General features: G+C 49.7%; 2 protein-coding genes across 7 annotated transcripts in view; one reads left to right on the top strand and one right to left on the bottom strand.

Annotated features, from left to right (window-relative positions):
* The window catches only part of LOC113404449 (uncharacterized), a 69,366-nt gene extending 60,654 nt beyond the window's left edge, over positions 1–8,712 (top strand). For 2 of the 5 annotated variants that reach the window (XM_064215014.1, XM_064215013.1), the window contains 8 exons: positions 1,626–1,756; positions 2,322–2,502; positions 2,919–3,055; positions 3,292–3,390; positions 3,503–3,606; positions 3,693–3,790; positions 5,153–5,176; positions 5,513–7,068. In XM_064215014.1, the coding sequence (XP_064071084.1) occupies positions 1,626–1,756; positions 2,322–2,502; positions 2,919–3,055; positions 3,292–3,390; positions 3,503–3,606; positions 3,693–3,790; positions 5,153–5,176; positions 5,513–6,674 (1,936 nt within the window). In that variant the 3' untranslated portion in view covers positions 6,675–7,068. Of the gene's footprint in view, positions 1–1,625; positions 1,757–2,321; positions 2,503–2,918; positions 3,056–3,291; positions 3,391–3,502; positions 3,607–3,692; positions 3,791–5,152; positions 5,177–5,512; positions 7,069–7,137; positions 7,241–7,332; positions 7,442–7,514 lie in introns of those variants that run through there. The other 3 variants (XM_026645342.2, XM_026645338.2, XM_064215015.1) reach the window with 3 other exon arrangements.
* Positions 8,713–9,548: 836 nt separating this feature from the next.
* Crb (crumbs) overlaps positions 9,549–16,647 on the bottom strand; it is a 41,176-nt gene continuing 34,077 nt past the window's right edge. Inside the window, exons 28-41 of one of the 2 annotated variants that reach the window (XM_064215012.1) lie at positions 16,555–16,647; positions 16,315–16,470; positions 16,039–16,232; positions 15,871–15,975; positions 15,606–15,740; positions 15,336–15,532; positions 15,078–15,241; positions 14,757–14,843; positions 14,554–14,669; positions 14,020–14,268; positions 13,740–13,933; positions 13,529–13,650; positions 13,169–13,313; positions 9,549–11,469 (exon numbers count right to left, since the gene is read on the bottom strand). In XM_064215012.1, coding sequence (XP_064071082.1) covers positions 10,910–11,469; positions 13,169–13,313; positions 13,529–13,650; positions 13,740–13,933; positions 14,020–14,268; positions 14,554–14,669; positions 14,757–14,843; positions 15,078–15,241; positions 15,336–15,532; positions 15,606–15,740; positions 15,871–15,975; positions 16,039–16,232; positions 16,315–16,470; positions 16,555–16,647 — 2,517 coding nt within the window. In that variant the 3' untranslated portion in view covers positions 9,549–10,909. Of the gene's footprint in view, positions 11,470–13,168; positions 13,314–13,528; positions 13,651–13,739; positions 13,934–14,019; positions 14,269–14,553; positions 14,670–14,756; positions 14,844–15,074; positions 15,242–15,335; positions 15,533–15,605; positions 15,741–15,870; positions 15,976–16,038; positions 16,233–16,314; positions 16,471–16,554 lie in introns of both variants that reach the window. The other variant, XM_064215011.1, reaches the window with a different exon arrangement.

Raw genomic sequence — 16,647 nt, forward strand, 5'->3', positions numbered from 1 at the left:
GTCAGCTCTCGGTTGGCCCTATTGTGCTTCAAATGCTCGTGAACTTCAGGCTTAACGCCAAAATGGCAACAATTACTTTCTACTAATACAAAGGTTACGTGAAAGTTTGTAGAAAAAAATAATGATATGAAACAAATTTTATTACCGCCAAGAAAGATTCTATAGAGAGTAATAGATCACTTTAACGATACAATAAAACTGTTTCTTGCGTATTAGAACTAATTAAGTAACTCTGTACCGCGTCGAGCAATAATAACGTAAGGCTTTAATCTCAGCGATCAATAAAACAATAAGGCGCGTGCGGGAGGTAAACTTGTTTTGCAACAGAACTGTTTCAAATCTCAAGTGTTGCATATAGAAAATTTTCACTCAATTTAGACCATGGAATGTTGCTCTAATGACGACGTAGCTTCGAGAATGTAAGTTTCATAAAATCAATACATCAAAAGGTGATAGTTAAGCATGTAGACGACTGTATAACTTATGTGACGGAATGAACACATATCATTGAAGTGATACCGTCGTCGAGATGCTTGAGAAGATCGTCTTGTTCATCGACACCTCTAAATCACCTGGTCGTCTCGAGATTAAATCGGAGGCACTCAGACGTGGTGATAACGCTTTTATGGCACTGCTTTACAGGGATAGAGTCGTTACATCCGCTAAGAGAATGGAGAGAAATCTATAAAAAAATATTAATCACTTTTCGTTAAATATTTAATTTCCATTGATTTTAAGACCGAATAGTAAGTATAATCTTGTACCATGTACTTCTCACGACGGTGAATCCAATCGCACAATTCTCGGGTAAATTCATGTCGTGCGGTCAGGATACAAATCAAATCAAAATATACTTTATTCAAGTAGGCTTTTACAAGAACTTTTGAATCGTCATTTAACAAATTATATTAAGTGAAACTACCGTCCGTTCGCAATATAGATTCTACCGAGAAGAACCAGCAAGAAACTCAGTAGTTACTCTTTTTCAACATCTAAAAATACAGTCATGTTGGTTAAATACAATTATATATGTATGTATATAAGATTTTTTCTGGTATTCTTTTTATTCGGACGACACAGTTAATGAGACACAATTGAGTTTCTCTGTAAAAAGAGATTTATTTGTTTAATTTTACAATAAGAAAGAATAAAATAAAAGTTTGTTTTTACCTGCGCATTGTTTTACAAAAATAATATTTACGCACCTGTAAAAAGAGAAACGACATTTAATGTTTATTTATTGACAATGACTGTTCCTAAATCACAAGATACTTTATACTTTACTTTTCACAATCACGAGGTTGATTCTAGGTTAATATTTTTCATGGCTATCAAAATTTAGGTGTCATGTCACTGCGCGTTCGATGACGGTTGATGCGCGGAATTCAAATTAAAGAAAAATACATTGTTTTCTTTACATGTATGTAATATATCCTGCCTGGAAGTCAACAAGCATTAACTCCACGTTTTTTTATCATCTATATAATATTGTATCGAATAACACATAACCGAATATGAAACAAACAAATAATAATATAATTTATTATAATAAACGTGTACACATAAACAGCGATAATCAAGATTATGTATTATAAATGTTGTAAATATATTTTTTTTGTTTCCAGGGAGGAGGTTCGCAAACACGCGGTGCAGTGGAACGCGAACTTCTCGTTCGTGTGCAAGATGTGCGCGAACGCAAACACAGGTGTGCTCGAACCGGCGCTTCTACGCGTCTCCGTTCGGAAGGAGTGCAAAGGTACCACTAACTATATTTTAAATAAAATTGCCTACTACTTGCTTTACAAAAGTTTTTTCTGGTGGAAAATTAAACACTAAAGTCAGCTTTATTCACGTCCTTCATCACCACGAAAGTTGGCGACGACTTAGCAGAACGACTGGAGAGACGATAATATACTTTAAAATCGTCGATAGTATTCAGCGGGAAGAGTCCAAGTTGCGAATCGTCGAACTAGCCAAGTTTTCCAAGGGGAGTATCGACTTCGTGAACCTCTCGGGTATTTTTGCATCGTCAGCTATGTTCTCGGAGTATGTTTAAATCGTGTTTACCCAAATGCTCTCCACCTACACAGGGATGGGTGATAATAACATTTTATGAGTTGAAAAATATATTCACCCACTCAATAAAAAAAGCGATGTGTTTTCGTTCCTCAGTTGTCGCTCCGTATTGTTCTATACAACAATAACTCATTTTACAATAGAGGTGTAGAACGAACAGGTTTCTGTTGTATGATTAAATTTGTCTCAAGATTTTCCAAATAAAATTCTCACATATAAGATTAGACTACGTTCGGTATCTTCAGGTGGCAGGTCGTACCAGAAGCTGGGGTTCTGCGATGTGAACCTGGCGGAGCTGGCGGGCGCCGGCGAGACCACGCGGCGCTGCCTGCTCGAGGGCTACGACCCGCGCCGCCGGCAGGACAACTCGGTGCTGCGGATACGTATCAAGATGAACATGATCTCCGGGGACCCGCTCTTCAAAGTGTATGTACTTCCAATGTGACCTCGTTGTCGCCGTTAACATTATTAAAGAAATAGGTGACGCCTGACGGGATATATAATTTTGAGTTTTATTTTTACATTACTCCGTCATAAAAATTATCAGCCCAAAATAATAATTCTCTTCTATTCTCTCGTCGCAGCTGCCGCCATGTTGTTTTTACAATTTTTGATAGGACAGTAGAGTGAACCACATTGGATTTTTAATAACAATTTTATTTTTTGCCATAGAATCACTCTCAAACTGTCAAATTATTCGTTTTGCTCGGAGCGTTCGTTTAATACATGATACATTGCGAAAGCAACTTCGTTCCGACCGCGTGTCCCGCGACACCTTCCCTTTTTATTTTCAGCAATTTTCAAAATGTATACGATATTTATATTTCGTCGTTTCGTTACAGCCCCGAGAGAAAGCAAGAGGCCACGGAGAAGACGGGCGGCGACAGCGGCTCGGAGAGCGCGGCGGCGGCCGACGACGACTGCGCCTCCTCCACCGCCAGCTCGGGCTTCGGCTCGCTCACCAAGAAGAAGAACTTCGGTCAGTCCCCACCGTCGTCTATAGAGTCGTCGAGCGCTAGAGGATTCCGACGCGACGACCGGAACGCCCGCCCGGCCTAACTATTTAATTCTTTCGAATAATCTTTCCTCGGCACTCATCTACGTCTCACGCCCTAAACTGGAACCGATCTAAACATTTGTCAGATCAGAAATCTTCCAAAAGAGACCGAATGAGTATTAACGTGTGGCTGACGGTGCGTGCGTGTGCGTGTGCAGAGGGCGCGCCGCTGCCGCCGTGCGAGCCGCCGTCGCCCGACGACGAGCCCCCCGCGCCGCCCGCGCCCCCCGCGCCCCCCGCGCCGCCCGACTACTCCGGTGAGCGCCGCACCCGCTAAATTGTTTGCTTTTAAAGTATCCAACTTCCGCTCGAAGGTGCATTCTCTTATAATTTTCAAAACATGTCTGTTCCGCCGCCCGCCGCCCGCAGGCCTGGCCGTGTCGACGCAGAGCGCGGGCTGCGCGCAGTGCCTGCAGCAGCAGCACACGCACTCCAGGAACTCCTCCAACACGTCCGGCGACATGAGCAGCAAGGTGAGTCGCGCTCGTGCCGAGAGGGCCGAGTGGGCCGAGTGGGCCGCGGCGGTGTGAGCGCGGAGGCTGACGGGCGGCTGTTGCAGGCCTCCGGCTACGGCAGCTCCGTGTCAGCGGCGTCGGCGCACTCGCGGCAGAGCTCCGAGGGCGACTCCGTCGGGGACTCCCGGCCGCACCATAACAGGTAATATTGGCGTCGCCTCGTACTGACCGCTTTTATTACGTATTATTTTTTGGGTACCGAATGGGAGACGGTTTTTCTTCCGGGTTATCGGCAAAGGTTTGTGGTTGTTAAACATTTAGAACGACAGCCAACCTATTAACACGTTACTGTGTATAATTATAAATACCAGTCTGCGCAACCATTTTGGGGCCCAAACTTCGAACTTCTTAGACAATACAAGGTACTGGCTCAGATACGAAAGAGTATCGTCATTTAAAAATGCGGTTTTGCTCCTAAATGAGCCGTAAATGTTTGTAATATAATTATTGTAGGTACAACGCGAACTCTCTAAATATAAATTATCATTATAACTTTGCTCGTACCCGATTTAATCAATGTCGACGGGTTTTATTGTAATAGAGACCACTAAGCCTAGACTATAAAAATTCTAAAATTCAGCCTATACGATCGCGCGCCGTGTGTAATATTTCCTTTTAATAAAGGCATATCGAGCTTACGAAGAGGAATCCTAACTCATCGCATAATCGAAGTAAATATAGCAACGTCTTAAGGTTTCTGATAAATATTTTTCTAGATTAATCGACCCAGTGTCGACCGGTCGAATTACAGTAATTAATGGAAGTGGAATTACTCAAGTTGAAATTTTACGAAACGCTGAGTTTAAATAAGTCGTACAACTCTACGTGGTAGCGATCAACGTATGATACAGTTGATTGCGTTTACATAAAGTTTTCCCCGGGAGGGGAGCTCGTCCCACCACGCAGCTCCGATGCTAAGTGGGATGAGCTCACCTCGCGATGTTTTCCTTTATCGACGTGTACGAGTTGATGATGATTCAGTGACGGTTGCGCTGGTTGGAACCTGCAGTCTTTGGTTAACATGGAGGTGCTCGAACCATAGGGCTATATACTATGGCTGACATGAACCATATTACTTCGGTTCGTAAATGGTCAGGTGATTTGACCTCACATCACTTCGGGAACTTGTCGAAACTTGTACGAACTATCGGTAACACATTACTCGGCTAAAGAACAGGAAGCTCTTCTGCATAGTATTGAGGTCAAATTATTGATCATGTTGAAATAGTTTGAGGAATGTCCTACAAGGAGGGGTTACATTGATGAAATATTTATAAAACCACTTTTGGGATCGTCGATATTGAAAAAAAATCACTAGTCGTACCTTACGTTGGACAAATTTTGAGTATAAATGAAGTCAGTATCTGACTAGGGATAAAAAGTAATCGAAAATCGGTTCAGCCGTTTAGGGGGAGTTACTGAACTCCCGTGAACGGTGTCCGCGTCGTCGGGGCGGCGCGATCGACTTGTTTAATATTCATTGTATTTTTTCTTTCACTAATAGAATAACTTCGAAGGCAGGAGAAAAGTAAGATAATTTATATTAAGTTTGTTTTTATCTTCCATTCTGTTAATTCGTGATGACATCTGTAAAAAAGAAAGAACATTAACTCTAGGTCTCACTATCACTTCGATTTAAACTCGATATGGAAACCCGAGTGTAAAGCGCGTCAGGTTGTAAATAGAATCGTCCGACCGGTGTTGGCGACCCGCGCGGCGCCCCGCCCGCCGCTTCTCATTAACACGAGTGTCGAGCACGTCACTAACATCCGCAGCCTCCATTTTGCTATATTGATTTATATATTTTTTTTATTTTTTCCCCGTCACCCCTTACCCTCACCCCCTTTCCCCGCATGTCTCGCAGCGTGCGCTTAGAGCGAATCACCACCACCACCACCACGCTGTACGTGCCCGCTGCGGGCTGCAAGCACGCGAACCGCACGCTCTCCAAGCTGCTCCTCGAGAGGACCGTCCTGAACGAGACCTCCGACCTCTACCTGTCGCCCGACACCACGCTCACGACCCCCGACGCGTACCTCACGCCCAACGCCACCCTCACGGGTCCCCCCGACGTGATCCCTCGCCACGCCCTCCGCTCCCCCTCCAGCGAGGAGTACAAGACCCCCGACAGCACCATCGGCGACGAACACTCGTTCGCGATGCCGACCTACTTCGACCGCAAGAAGAAAGCGGCCTCGATAATCGCGTCGGCGGTGCAGCCGCTCGCGAACTTCCAGATATTCAAACAGAAGTCGCTGAACACGATACCCTCTCTGATCGAGAGGAGCAGGAAGAACGAGGAGCTGTTTACGAACTTTCCCTTCCTGACGCCGCTCGCGCACAGGAAGAACTCGCTCGTGTCCCACTCGAACCGGCTGTCGGGGTGCATCGAGGACGAGTTCTACTGCATCCCGTCCGAGGCGGAGGCGGACAGCGGCTCGCTGGAGCACATCGACGTGCGGCACCGCTTGCGCAGCCTGTCCTCCCGCGCGCTGGGCGACGCCACGTCCACGCCCCGGGGCGGAGCCCGACGCAGCTTCCCCGAGCGCGCCAGGTCAGTGCGTGTCGCCCGCCGCCACCTCACCACGCTTCCCGCTTCGCTACCACTAACGGCACTCGGGTGTGGGGCTAACGATCCTCTGTCGCCTCTTTCGCTTCCGTCTCTGCGCTCGGATCGGAAACTCTCGCTCGGTGTCTTCGAGGGCTCGCGCATTTCGTGTTTCGCGGGCCGCACTCTCGGGTCGCGCGCGGAGGCGGCGCTCGCGGCGGCCGCCGGGAGGGGACGTACATGTTTTAATGTTTGTGAGCGTCAGGGACTAAGAGTGCGTGTGGCGCAGGCGCGAGGCGGGAGCGGGCGCGGGCGCGGGAGCGGCGGCGGGCGCGGACGGCCCGTGCGGCGCGTGCGGGGCGTGCGGGGCGCCGCGGGAGGGCTCGCTGCCGCGCCGCGCCAGCACCGCGCTGTGCGCGCACTCACGTACCCGCGGGCTCGGACGGCGCCGCCCGAGCCCCGTGTGAATGTTCCGTAGTGTTGTCTCGTCTCTGTCGTAGTGTGCTTCTTTTTCAGATCATTTGCTGGTGTTATATCACTTGATTATATTTTCCGTAGCGTTCGATAGAGTCCGTAGTTTTTGAAGTTATTTCGTTCAACTTTGTATATTATTTTGAATATAAAAGAGTTTGGTTGGCATGAATTATATTTACTATGACTTTTCTCTGCTTTAAAATGCATGCGGCTTACGGAAGGTTCTACTCCGATGCTTCCTTGCATGAATTGAGTAAATTCTAATTTCGATATCGACCTTCAGTTAAAGGAAAATATTGACACTCCCATTGAGACGGCCCAACGACGGCTACCGATACTGCATTTACCGAGACATGTTATATTATTGGGTGAAGTCACATCGACGGAATCTCAACCGGAAACTATTCCACCCGCTGAACGATCCCATCCTCCCGAACGCTAGACGTGACCGCGCGGTGTGTCCGCAGGAACCCGTCGTCGGGCTCGCTGACGGCGTCCGCGTCCGAGAGCGGCTCGCTGGAGCGCGCCCGCCTCGCGCTGGCCGCGCGCGCGCCGCCCGCCGACGACCAGGTACCGTCCGCCGCCGTCGCCGCCGCCACCACCACCACCACCACCGCCGCCGCCGCCGCCCGGAGACTAACTGTCGTGTCCTTCGTCCGCAGCACGTGGTGTCGTGTCGCGTGGAGAACACGCGCGTGAACCCGGACTCGCTCATCGACGAGCTGCTGGCGGCCACCGACCTCAAGCACGCCGTAGACGACGCCGCCGAGAGTGAGTCCTATCGCCACGTACGCAGTGAGTATTCGTGCCCTCGACCGCGCCGCTAACGCCGGGCTGCCCACAGCGTCGGGGCTGCAGCTGTACATCACGCGCGACGGCACGGCGGAGCTGGGCTCGCGCCGCCGGCAGCAGCTGGCGCGGCGGGACTACCAGCGCGTGGTGCTGCACCCGCACGACAACAGGTGCGCGCCGCACGAGCGCCCGGCCGGGCCCGTAGCGCAGCGCTGACGTGCCGTGTGTCCGCAGGTAGCCGCCGGCCATCGCGGAGGGCGGCGAGCCCGCGCGGGAGCCCTGACGCCGGCAGCGGAGCGCCGCGGGCTCGCGGGCGACAGTATTAAACGAGATTCGACGGACTCGGTGCACGACGCGATGCATATTTATTGTTGTCGATATTGTGTAATAGATTATGCCATAATGTATTTGTTCCACGAGTGACTCGCTGAGAGTTGTCTTCGGTCTTCCCGGACGTTCCACTGGGTTGTGTTCGTGCGATCGGAGCGGTTTCGTATGATTTATATTGTTTTGTATTGTATATTGTAAGTAGGACTGTTTCTAATAAATGACGACCGACGCGACCGAATGTTCCTAGTGCGACACCCCCCCCCACCCCACCCCCCCAGGTGCCGACGGGGCTCAGTAGCTGCAGCGCTCGCTCCAGGCTCTCGTCTTTCATTTTGCCGAACGCTAGTCTGACGTGTGCGTTTCGTTTCTTTTGTGCCCTATTTAATATTTAAATTAAACCGCACATGTTTTGTCTATTTATTTATTTAATCGCGATGAAGTGCTCACGTACCTGGTGCTAGGCGACGTATGTCTGACGGCGAGATCGTAATTTTTGCGTTTTTTGTAATTTTGAATGTTTACTAATAATTTTATTGATATATTATTGTTATTACCGAGATCGGCCCCTCCATGTTGAAACTGTATACTTCCGAATCCCTCCAATTTTCCGTTTTATAAAATAATCGTTGTAAATATCCAATCAAGTGCCAAACGGCTCGTCCACACGGGCGGAGGAGACGTTACTGTGTCGGCATTCGACCGTGCGGAGAGGCTTATCTAAGTCATGCCTTTATGTGACGCCTGAGCGCGGCTTGCCGTTAATCGTAGCGGGGCCGGCGTTCCCTCCGACCGCCAGCTGACGCGGCGCGTCGGACGTGACGCCGCCCTCTTGTAACTAAATGCGCATAAAGTGTTATTGTATCATATTGTCTTGTAATACAGCCTGTACAGTATTTGAATAAAGGAAGTGTTTAGAACTATTTTTGTGTATTATTTTATAAATTAAATTAAATCATTTTATAAAACGATTGATTACGTCAGCGGTAGTTGAACCATGCTTCTTTCTTTTAAATAAATTCCTTACGAATATTATATACTAATATTGTATTCAAAAATAATCTTGCAAATTATTTTCTCATCATATAATCCAATATTAAAAAAAGCCCTTATGTCGGATTAGCCGTTTTCACGAGACTTTAAAGGGATTGTCAGCCGAATATGTAACATATGTACTCACACAAAGAATACTATACAAAAGTTTTTAATAGAATGTTTAGAAAAAATCCTAAATACACAACTAATTTTTGACAAATATATTTTTCAAAATGCACCTACCCTATTTAAAAAAAACCTTAGTGATTTTATGAACTCATAATTTAGTTGTAATTTTCATAATTAGACTGAAGATTAGGGTTACAATTTATTTTGTAGAATCTGCGTATCATACTGGTGTCTTCCTACAGTCACTTATTATATATATTTTCTGTACTATACGAGCACATTAAGACTAAAACCCCATTATTTTAACATATTACAGGCGCCGTGGTAGATGCGGTCGTTATACATTGCCCATAAGGTTATTTGGTTTATTATTACTTTTTATTCGCATATAATATATCCACCTTTTGTTTGTTGATAAGAGTAACTTCAGCACACGTTGCATTAAGCGTGACAAGAATTGGAAGTTATTTTATAGAAAATTAATCTGCCATAAGTCGAATACTATTTTATGTGATACGTGGCAAGCGGACAGGACGCTCACCAGATGGAAAGTACTATCACCGCCCAAGGAAGAAGAAGGAATAAAAATCAGGTATATTGTAAAGAATATTTTTATTGCAGTCACGTGACGAAGTGAAGTAATAATGAGTACACGCCAATAGAACGGTGCGATCAACAAAACATCTCATACTATGCTAAACTGTGGACGGTAACATTGCAGTGAGCACTCTAATAGCTGCTAATTCAAAACCGCATTCAGTTTATAAATATATAAAACAAAGTTCATTTCTAATTAACATTACAAAAAAAGCTAATCAAAAGATGTAAAAATATTATCTACACAGTAAATTAAAAATAGTATTATTTGGATAGTTATGAAAAATAAATACTACTTAGCCTAGCGCCACCAAAGGGTGTCCTTACTATATACATGTTAAAATACAATCTTCGTCACTAGAAAATCTTATAAAATAGATCCTCAGTCCCGACCCGAAGAGCAGACCGCAGTTACAAAATATCACAATATAAATAAGTACCTCAGACCGCAGGGCACGCTCGCGCGGGGAACGTCGGGAGTCGAGCGACACGTTGAATAGTCCAGATAATACTGGTATCGGTAGATTTAAATATTTAAGTACATTTTCTCACGCCGCTGTCGCTTCGGCCTGGACTACTACTCTGTACACTTACACTACGCGTACTTAGGTCTACTCGAGCTCGTTCGAGCGCTAGTGTTCAAGTTATACAATAATAAAATCCTCGATATACAGACTTGTGTTTAAGGCACGGACGCCTCGCCGCCCGGCGCGCCCGACGGGGGGGGGGGGTATCGTAGGAGGACGAGGTTGGAGAGGGGGGTCGCAGCACGGGCGCGGGGATTCGTTGGCGGCCGAGGACGCCTTCACTATAAGTAATTTAGAATCTTGCACGCTTTTCGTTTCACTTAGTCTAAGTACTTATATATAATAATATACATACAGAAGCACGAGTTCGCCTCGGTCGCGTGCACGGCTCGCCACCTGGTGCCGCGATAAGACTATTTACAATATTAACCAGGTAAGAAGGCGACGACATTCGATTAAAGCATAAGGAGGCCTCACAGCTAACCTTCGACGGAGGCCTCGCGCCGCCACCGCACGCGACGCACACGACCGCGGCGAGTCGTGGGCGAATAATATATTTCATGATTTATTTTCTGATCACAATTCGGATAAAAGTACCGCGATCGTAACTAAACATTTGTCGTACCCAAGGCTTATTACAATACGTTTCGATTATGGTTTCAGTGAGAGCTTACATTTTAATTACAAATTTTCAATATATTTTGAGGATTACACTCGTATATAAAATTCTTTGTGACTACAAGTCATCGTGGGGATCGGATCGATCACGGAGCCGACGATACGACTCCGTCTAATGTCATTGGTCACAGACGTCTCCCGGTGGAGATGCGCGCTAGATGAGCCGCTCCTCCGGCGGCGGCTTGAGCGCGTGCGTGATCATCTCGGCGCGCGGGTTGCAGTACTCCTGTCCGGAGGGCGAGTACGTGCCGCGCGTGGCGCGCTTGCGCCGGGCCTGCGCCGCCAGCGCCGCCAGCGCCGCGCCGCCCAGCAGCAGCGCCGCCAGCGCGCCGCCCACGCCCAGCGCCACGCGCGTGGCCTGCCCGCCGCTCGCGCTGGCCTCGCCCGCCACGGCCGCCTGCGAGCAGTTTTTGCCCGCCCAGCCGTCCTCGCAGTGGCACACGTAGTCCACCTGCGCGGCGCAGGCCTGCTCGCAGCGGCCGTGCAGGCAGGGCCCGCGGCCGGCGCCCTCCCCGCGCGCCCCGCCCGCCTCGCCCGCCTCGGCCGCGCCGGCCGCGTAGCAGAGGTCGAGCAGCGCGCACTCGTCGCCGCAGTAGCCCTCCGCGCACTCGCACGTGTACCCGCCGGGCAGGTTGCGGCAGCGGCCGGGCCCGCAGCTCACTCGGCGCTCGGCGCACTCGTCCACGTCCTCCTCGCAGCGCGCGCCGCGCCACTCTGTGGGCCGACATTACTCGTCATCATCTATCGAATACTTTTATATTTTCGTTTAATTTAACTCGTTTTCGTTTTGAGTAGCCGCAACGAAAATTGTTTTTACTTTTTATCTCTTGACCGTGAAAATGTTACGACGATATGATGACGTGACACTGACGCAAATTGTATTACAAATGGTAAATGTTAATAATTTACATTTTCATTATAAGATCTAATATATTTGAAGGTTAAAATCGATGTAATCTAGTTCCGGAGTTCTCTAGAGATATAACTGTAACGGAGCTGAAATCGGATATAGCGCGTGACACTGAATTGACTTCGACCGCCCTTTCGGGGAGTCGGTGAGCAAGATTCCAATACAAACGGCCAGTACCGAGCACACACGCCGCCAGCACGAGGAGCACGACCCACGTACAGGTCCCCACACGGGACATCTTGAGCTCATCACCCGAGGAGCGAGTTCGACCACATATTCACACAAACTCTCCTCGACGCGATCGTCGCACTTCACATTTTCTTTTCATTTAAGCCGGACTCGTTCATTTAGTACATTTTTTGTGCGCCGACAGTAACCTCAGTCCGAGGCCAGTGATTCACAAAGTGTAATTGTTTGCTAAGTTTCCTCACCGCGGCGTTATCGATGTCGCCTAAGGTAATGCGCGTCACATTAATTCAATTGATGAGCTACTCTCGATAGAATTAGTCACGCGTTACATCACGACGGTAGTGCATTTTAATTCAGTAGTACATTTTATCACTTCTAATAATTAAATTCATAAAATGTATATTATTTTATAAAGAATGATAAAGTTATAAAGAATATAATTTTATGTTTTCGTTTGCACATATACACATTTTGCACATTTTATCGATTTATTTTATTCATCAGTCAAACAAAATATAAAAGTTTGAGAATCGGTGTAACGTTATCAGTGATTATCTTCAGAATTAGATTGTTGTCGATGGCGCGTTTGTGCGCTGATAAGATTCGAATAGTAGAGCAGAAATATTATTACGTTTTACACAAAGTCACTACCGACCAAAAATAATGTCAGTCATATTTTGTATTTTAGTTCTGGAATATTTATTTTTTTAGTTATAAATTTTATATATATATTTATAAAACAAAATTTCAAGTCAAACTATTATTGCATGCGAGGCGCGGCATACGATATTATAACTTTTGCTTATAAAGTAATAGTTGGAATACTCTGTGGCTGAATTCGTTTGGAATGTTTGTGTTTTGTTGCGTTTTTTTTTATTTTGATTAACTTTATTATTTTATTAAAACGAATAATTTTTACAAACGAAATCAATTATGACTATAAATATTATGGTGGAATATGTATACTTGTACACAATGCCTTATCAGGCATTATGTGAAGGCAGCCGCGCAGAATTCAGCTATTTTAACGTTTAAGTGTCTGTATTGATTCGATACTAATATTATAAATGCGAAAGTAACTCGGACCGCCTCCCCGCTCGTCCCGCTCGTCCCGCTCGTCCCGCTCGTCTGCTACACTTTCGCTACCACCAAACCGATTTTAATGAAATGAACGACGGAGATAGGGCGTCGGAGCAGACGGACAGAGTACCTTTCGCATTTATATATCGTCATGGAAAATGTCAGGACGCAGTACGGGTTTCACTCATCACTCATCGATCACCATCGAGGCGCGCCTCCGCCCCACGCACGTACCGGGCGGGCAGTCGCACACGGGCGGGCGGCGGCGCGGCACGCAGCGCCCGCCGTGCAGGCACGCGGCCGCCGCGCCCGCGCACTCGTCGCGCTCGGCGCCGCACGCGCGCCCGCTCCAGCCCGCCTCGCACGCGCACTGCGGCGGCTGGAAGAGAAACGTAGCACTTCGATGCTTCGGAAATACCTTCATTGTAATCGCATCGTGCTTAAATAATTACAAATCCAAGTGCTTTTCGAAATATTCATAACTCTCACTCATCACAGCTACTTTAATCAGACTGAAGACTTTGCTGCACCGGACTTTGCCATTTACTTCGAGTGGAACGCTAAGGAGTGAGGCCCTCCCGGACGAGTACTCACGACGGCGTCGACGTCACAGCGCCCGTGCAGGCAGGGCTCCACCTCGCAGAAGGCGAGCTCGCAGTGGACGCCCTGGAACCCCTCCGCACACTCGCACGTGTAGTTGTTGCCGTTCACCGTGTCTGCGAGAAAGGATACAGAATGCAAAAGTTAGGACGACTGACGGCAGGCGTCAGGCAGGCGTCGGGCAGGCGACCCGGGGGGCACGCACCGGGCACGTCGCGGCACAGCGCGCGCGGCGGCGGCGCGCAGGGCCGGTGCGCGCAGGTGCGCGTGCGCGGCTGCTGGCAGCGCGGCCCGCGCCACTCGGCGCCGCACTCGCAGCGGTAGCCGCCCGCCAGGTCCACGCACGTGCCGCCGTTGGCGCACGGGCCCGACTCGCACTCGTCGATGTCGTGCTCGCAGCTGCAATTCGTCACGGAGGTCGTTGCCGGTTCGATACTCGCGAACGTGATGCACCGAGGGTGTGTTCGATTACGATCGTCACTCACAATTCTCCGTCGAAACCCTCGGCGCATTCGCAGGTGTACTTGGCGACGTCGTCTCTGCAGGTGGCGCCGTTCTGGCACTGATTGTTTTCGCACTCGTCGATGTCGATCTGGCAGTAGTCGCCGGTGTACCCGGGCGGGCACGCGCACGCGTACGAGTTGCGCACGTCCGCGCACGCGCCGCGCACGCACTGCGCCTCGACGCACAAAACGCAGCCCACGCCGCTCGACGCTCCCCACGGTGAGCCCGAACTTAATGAAGCAGAGCAAAGTAAATACATTTTCTTTACATATATACATGTCGCAGGCAACTAGCTTAATTATGTAACCACAACCATATTTAAGTAAACATAGAGTATGAAACAAGTTAACCATTCTAAACGGAATATGTATTGGCGAGTGCCTCAGGCACTTTAGTAAACTGTTTAGTAAGCTAATTTAACAAGTTGGTTACGACACAGTCGTATACAACTTGTTTGGCGTTCATCGGCGGTGCGGTTCAGTGGCGTGTGACGGTTGCAGCCACAGGGCACTCACAGCAGCGCGTAGTGCGGCTGCGCGGCCAGCAGGGCGGCCGCCGAGCCCACGAACAGCTGCTCCTCCGTGAAGAAGGGCAGCAACAGCGCGCCCACGTGCACGGCGCCCAAGCAGCCCTGCGGACGAGCGCGACATGCGTATATACGTACATACCACAGTGGCAGCCCATGATGTTTGTTAACAGACATAATATAATATACTACCTTGAAATATTCTCCGGCCAAGTTGTCGTCTATGAACTCGTCTCCTTCGGAATATTCAAACACGGTGGGATCCGTGGAGTTCTCCATCTGATTATGTAACATTACATAAAATTACGTCGTATATTTTCTTATTTATTCCATTAAACTTAAAATAACATGACTTTATTGAGATTTTTTAGGTACCAAAACACCAATGAAGATTTAGAACATGAAGTAAAATATATATAAAAAAACAATTATGAGGCCTTCATCCTTCGAAATATTCTTACAGTATAGTATTCAGGTATTGAGGTAAAAAGCATTGTATGAGATACGAACGACGGTGGTGGTGGAAGGGCCGGTGGGTCGCACGGTAGCCGGGGGGGAACCGACGCGCACGCCTCCCAGCGTAATGAGGCCCTCGGTGACCAACCGCTGCCACGCGGCGACGTCGATGGTGTCCGACAGACCCACTTCCTCGTGACCGTCGGCGTCCACGAACGATCCTATCGAGGGAAAGACGAGGCTCGTGGTCAGGGCGTGCACATCGACCGAGTATCATCGACCGAGCGTGCATCGCAAGCGAGAGGGGGGCGGTACCCGTGAGGCGGCCGTCGGCCAGCACGAGGCGCAGCGTGACCCAGGCGTGGTGCGGGCGGCGCGAGCGCATGCGGCGCTGCGCCGGCAGCCCGCCCAGCCGCCACTGCACGCCCACCTGCCCCTTGTACAGCCCCACGCTGAACACGCCGCCGGAGTCGGCGCCCTCCGCGCGGAACAGCGTGCCGCCCACCTTACTCCTGAGCGGACAGATACGGTGTGAGCGATGCGAGCGGTGCGACGCCGCCGCAGGCGGGTCGGCCGGGTACCGACCTGTAGGTGATGGTGAGCGAGCTCGGCGGCTCCAGGCGCAGCGGCTCGGCGGCCAGCGCGGCGCGCGGCTCGCGCAGGCGGTAGCTCAGCGTCGTGTTGACTCCGTCGAAGGTCGCGTTCGACACGCACTCGTATCTGTTCGCGCGCATCATTACGGCATTCGATATATTGGGCGACGTGTAAGAACGAATGGCATTTGGTATTGGCGACTGAGGGTCGGTCGAGTCGGTCGAGTCGGTCGAGTCGGTCGAGTCGGTCGAATTACCCGCGATCGAGGTTGCGGCAGTGCGAGTTGAGCGGGCACCCCTGCAGCTGGCAGAACTCGACCTCGGCGCACTGCTTGCCCTTGTAGCCGCGAGGACACGTGCACCTGGCGACGAGGACACGTCAGTATGGGAGCTCTCGCGCGGCGCGGCGCACGCGGGGCACGTACGTGTAGTCGTTCCAGGTGAGCGCGCAGGAGGCGTTGTGCAGGCAGGGCCGGGAGGCGCAGGCGTCGTCCGACACCACGCCGCGCAGCACGCCGGCCGGGTCCAGCGACACCTCGCCGAAGGGCTCCGGCACGCGCAGCCCGGCCGCCTGCAGCGGGAAGAACTCCACCACCGTCACGTTCACGCCGTTCGAGACCTGCGACGAACCGAAGTATGCTCAGGGCCGATCGATTCGCTGGCGATCGATACTGAACGGTTAGTGTTCTGTGTTAGTTCACCTGCACGTCTTGTATGACTCCCTTGAAGTAGTCGGCGTCGTCTGGCTCCGGCAAAGCGGGAGCCGGTGCGGCGGTCGGCGAGGGCGAAGCACCCTCCGCGACCGGCGGGGGTGACGGCGGTTGTGGCGGGGGAGGCGGGCCGCCCAGGTATAAAACCTAAATTTGAGTAATTCAAGTTTGACAACGAAATCCACAATGTTATATTATCATTGTTTTAGCGTTACATCATTGTAGTCTCACCTGCGCGTCGAGCTGCTTAGCCGCGGAAATGGACTTGCGAAAGTATTCCGTACCGTTCAATTTCACTTGTACCAGAGTCGAATTTCGGACAAC

Source organism: Vanessa tameamea, chromosome 5 (assembly GCF_037043105.1).
Source record: "Vanessa tameamea isolate UH-Manoa-2023 chromosome 5, ilVanTame1 primary haplotype, whole genome shotgun sequence".
NCBI classification, from domain to species: domain Eukaryota; kingdom Metazoa; phylum Arthropoda; class Insecta; order Lepidoptera; family Nymphalidae; genus Vanessa; species Vanessa tameamea.